Source organism: Fragaria vesca, unplaced genomic scaffold (assembly GCF_000184155.1).
Source record: "Fragaria vesca subsp. vesca unplaced genomic scaffold, FraVesHawaii_1.0 scf0512949, whole genome shotgun sequence".
Classification (NCBI taxonomy): Eukaryota; Viridiplantae; Streptophyta; class Magnoliopsida; order Rosales; family Rosaceae; genus Fragaria; species Fragaria vesca.
The window spans coordinates 8,666-13,340 of NW_004443391.1; the positions used below are offsets into that span (position 1 = coordinate 8,666).

Consider the following 4,675-nt stretch of genomic DNA (forward strand, 5'->3'; position numbering starts at 1 on the left):
TTACTTTAGTTATGTGATTTCTAATGGCATACTTATTGAGGAGGGAACCGATTTTCACTTGCTGATGAGATTTGTGTGTTATGCAATATATGTTGTTTGTGTTGAAATCAGTGAATGGAATTGGTTCTTTGAGTTTTTTTTTGTCAGTGTTTTGGTTAATATCGATGTTTGCATCCAATCTACATGTCTTTTCCTTCTAACTACTCTTTTGTTGAAGACCAATAAAAGCACGTAATGAGAAAGCAATATTGAGAGGGGATTTGCTCACTTATCATCACTCGGTCATCAATACAGCTGTAGCTACTGTAATGAAATTTGCTATGATGAATCAAATTAAAACTTTGTCAACATAGTTTTGACGAATCCTCTAGACTACTCTTTACCTACTTTTATTTGTCTTAGACCTTTGTGTTTCTGGGTTTTGATTAAGGACTTGAACTCTACTACCAATAGTTGATTGTTTGATTTTTGATTCAAACGATAAGTTTTTGAATGGAAGTCCTTTTACACACGAAGCGCGGGCATCAAGGTTAGTTAAATATGAGAAGGGTCAATTAACATTTCTTCCCGCCCGCCCGCCCGCCCCCCTCTTACGCCCTATCATGCTTCATACACTGTAATGAAAGTCCACATTATTGATTTCTACTACACGGTTGTGGGAGCTTGACTTTATGTACTTATGGTCTTTTGTATGTAATATGGCCTCCAATGATTTTCTACATAACAAGATACTTCTGTAATATGTTTTGTTGTCTTTGAAAATTATGTTATATTTGTGCTCATGTATTTTCTGTTTTGATGATATCTCTGATAAAAAGGATCGTATATTTGTTTCAGTTTTAATAATTTAAAAATGATAACTCACACGAACGAACGTGACCGTGCGTACAGAAACATACTCGCGCTTACAGAAAGGGTAGTAATAATTGGAGGTAAAAAAAAAAAAAAAAAAACCCACGAGAGAATGTAAATGGGGAAAAGAAGAAAAAGGAAAATGGAAACAAGGAAAGGCATCTGCAGGGGTCGCTGTTTGGGGACTTAAGGGTGTGCGGGACCCGCCTTGTGGCGTTCTTAAAAGTATAAACGATAAAACTACCCACTCCCATCATTTTGTATTCCCTCTTCTCTTTCCCTTCCACCCTGGCACAGTCGTCCGTACCCTGTCCCTCCCCTCCCCTCTACGATTCTCTACCGCCTTACCGCCTCAGCCAGTTCCCACACGCGCGCCAACGCTCCCCCCTCCGCCTCTAAGTTGACCCCTCGCACGTGCCTAACCCCTCTTTCTCTATTACTACTATTCTCTGTGGTGCAACAAATAAAAAGCAACAATCACTCTCTCTTTCTTCTCCGCTGTGCGTTGTAGTTTTTGATTTGGATTCTGTTGGCTTTGCACCTCCACCCCTCTCAGCTCCTCCCCTCCATCACAACCCGGCCCGGCAACATCACTCCGGGTCGATTCCGATGAGGATCCGGAAAAGACAGGTCCCCTTGCCGCTCTCGTCTCTCTCTCCCGTGCCTCTATCAGATCCCAACCTCCTCAGCCTCAACCACTGCTCTTCCTCACCTCCCCTGGTGCAACCACCACAACAACAACAACCCCATATCCACCACGATCCAAAACCCTCCCAACGACTTCACGATGTGGGTCCTCTTCCTCCTCAGCCGTCTGATCATCCCAATCGCCGGCTTCTCCCGCAGATTGGGGCGTCCAGCAACGACTGCTCTGGGAGTGATTTTTGCTGGGAGCTGAAGAAGAGAAATTACTGTGCGGTTAGTGAAATAATCCACACCCATATCTGGTTTTTACTAGATTAGAATACTGGTGGTGCACTCTCGTTTGCACCCATGAGAGCATGGATATCATATATGTTTGGAGTTGATTGTTACAGGAGGCATTGAAAGGGGAAGACGAAGATGGATCAAGAGATGAGGGAGAGAAGAAGGGAAACGATACCAGGTAATTAGTATAATCCTTAGAGCAAGTAAGACATAAAATTTCTATCTTTGTTTCATGAAATCTAGGTTGTAGTAAAAATGAAGGAGACCAAGAATTTCTAATTAGTTTTAATTACTCATCCCAGCTCATTTGTGAAAATTAAAAAGAAAAAGAAGAAAATAGAAAACATTTGCTGTAAGTAAGTGGAAATATACTGTTGTAGCTTGTAGGTGTTTTTATATCAGCTTTGGCTAGCCACCATACCTTCCTATCTAATCTAATCCTCTACTCCTCCCTTTTTTCTTCTTCTCCATATTGGCTAACAATTTAAAGTACCCATGCGGTGCACGTTAGCATGGGATATTCTGGTCCCAGATATTACAGCTATTTCTGTTTTTGTTTTTTATTTTCTGGTGGTTATTTTCTTTTCATTTGGCCTGTGAACTCTTGAGGTGCAACTATATATGCGTGTGGTGGTTGATTTTTAGGAAGGGAAGCATATTGGGTGCAGAAACTGTATCTGGGTTTGCTTCAGAATCGTCATGTTCTTCTCATCGAGGTCGATAATAATCTTTTTGTTTTTTTTTTTTTTTTTTTTTTTTTTCTATAAACTGCTCATGAAATTATGTCTCTACGATTTCTTCTAGCTCGTGCTGAAATGAGTTTGTTGAATTGCGTTTCGATATATTGGATATATAGTTCTTGGGAGATGGTTTGAGGGAGAGAAAGCGTTCCCATTCAAGAAGCGAAGAGGGAGCATCGGGGAGGCGACGAGAGTTGAGAAGGAGAAGAAATTCACGCATACTAAGATGGAGAAGAAAAGTAGTGATGGGCTGCAGCAAAGTGACGATAAGAAGCAAGACGATAGAGTAGTTACGGGAGAAGGTATCAACCAGAATGTTGTTAGTGGTACGAGTCCTAAGAAGAGAGCAAGAGGCAATGCAATTATGGAGGGATCGAGGTGCAGTCGAGTAAACGGAAGAGGATGGAGGTGTTGCCAACAAACACTCGTCGGGTACTCGCTTTGTGAGCATCACTTAGGAAAAGGAAGGCTTAGGAGCTTGAACAGCGTCCGAAGTCGGTCTCTGGCGAGTTCTATTGGCTCCGTCGAGAGCAAGTCCAAGCAATTATCAAGACAGTCGTATTTGGAGCTGCCAAAGGATGATGATTGTAAACCTGATATGCTACTTGATGTCAATCATGGCGGTGAACATCAACGACAGCAAAGTGAACACAGTGAAGAGAAAATGCCATTGGTGGTTACGAAGAAGAGAATGAAACTCGGTACTGTGAAGGCGCGATCCATGAGCAGCTTGCTTGGACAAATGAACAGTGCAACTGCAGTGGAGGATGAGAATAACAAGTAGGTCAAACTATTCGTTCAACTATTCGTGTAGTTGAGAGCAAAAATTGAGGTTTGAAGTGTGAATAACTACTAGCTAGCCTGGTGCAACTATGCTTTCAACTAGCAATTGCAATTTGCTTGTGTGTGATTCGATTTGATAATATATATAAACAGATGCTCGGTAAAGTGTTGGATTTATCATTGTCATGATCCTCTTTATAATCTTCTTGTTTAGTGCTTTTGCTTCGCGTGAGTGATGGGTTTATATTAAACAAGTAGATGCAATCTGGTCTAGTTTAACTGCAAATTAATCTAACTTTAATATTGGAAGAATATTTATTTTAGGTTACTGTACATCTTTTGACCAGGTATGCATATATACGTTGATTTCAATTTAGTAAATCAAAGAAAAGGAAATAACAAAGAAATAAGATTTGTTTTCGATTAAAAAGAAAGAAATGTGATGGTCTAATTACATAATAGGAAATCTGTATTATTAGATATTAGGATATGTAAACATGTTACATATCTACTGATCTTTCCATTATGTCACCGTTGTGACAAAACAAATGGAGTCGCCATTAGAGTAGTACTCTTTGCTAGTTGGTACTTGTTTGAATACATGTATTTTTTAGTTGTAGAAATTCTCGTTATTATTTCAGGACTTCTATATGCTTATTGTAATAAGGGTTTAGGCTTCATGTCCCCCTTTGTATTCGACAGTTTCATTAATGAAGGTTTGAGGGCAACTGCACCAGCCCTTTATTCAAAAAAATTATCAGTTAATACATAACACTAGACTGTGGTTTGTGGTTTAATCACAGAAGCCGCCTACGACGGAAGCTGGGAGCCTCAGAAAGGAACCATACGTATGATGAAGATGGCAGGCCAGGTTGTTTGTGGTTTTACTGGTTTTACAGAAACAAGATTATCCTTGTTAATTATGATTGTTTACTGTTAAATATAAGAGCTTGTTAAATAGCCTTTTTAAGTCTTAACATTGATATTTTTTCTTTTTTAATAAACATTGATAAGTTATGAAACTCAAATTTAATTTTGTAGTACCTCGATCTAGAGAGAGAGAGATAGAGAGAGAGAGAGAGAGCTTGCTCATATACCTACGTACGTAGCTACGTATATATATACATGCATACATACGGAATATGAACGCATTCTGCAGACAGGCCCGGATTTGAATAGAGGCACAAGAGGCTTGGGACTCAGGGCCCAAAAATCTAAAGGGCCCAAAAATATTTTTCTATAGTTGTCCAATTTTTTTTTTTTCATAGTTTTTTGGCTGTGCAATCTGACATGAATTAAAGACAATTATCCTAAAACAAAGACAATTACACGTGATGAGGGGCCAAACCATCAATTACTACTTTTAAATTTGT

General features: G+C 39.5%; 1 protein-coding gene across 1 annotated transcript; it reads left to right on the forward strand.

The window, feature by feature from the left end:
- The first annotated feature begins 1,355 nt into the window (after positions 1 to 1,355).
- On the forward strand, positions 1,356 to 3,303 carry LOC101307552. The gene is made up of 4 exons (XM_004309423.1): positions 1,356 to 1,770; positions 1,890 to 1,957; positions 2,425 to 2,495; positions 2,636 to 3,303. The coding sequence occupies exons 1-4, from the start codon at positions 1,462 to 1,464 to the stop codon at positions 3,301 to 3,303; spliced, it is 1,116 nt and encodes a 371-aa protein (XP_004309471.1). The 5' UTR covers positions 1,356 to 1,461.
- Positions 3,304 to 4,675: the final 1,372 nt, after the last annotated feature.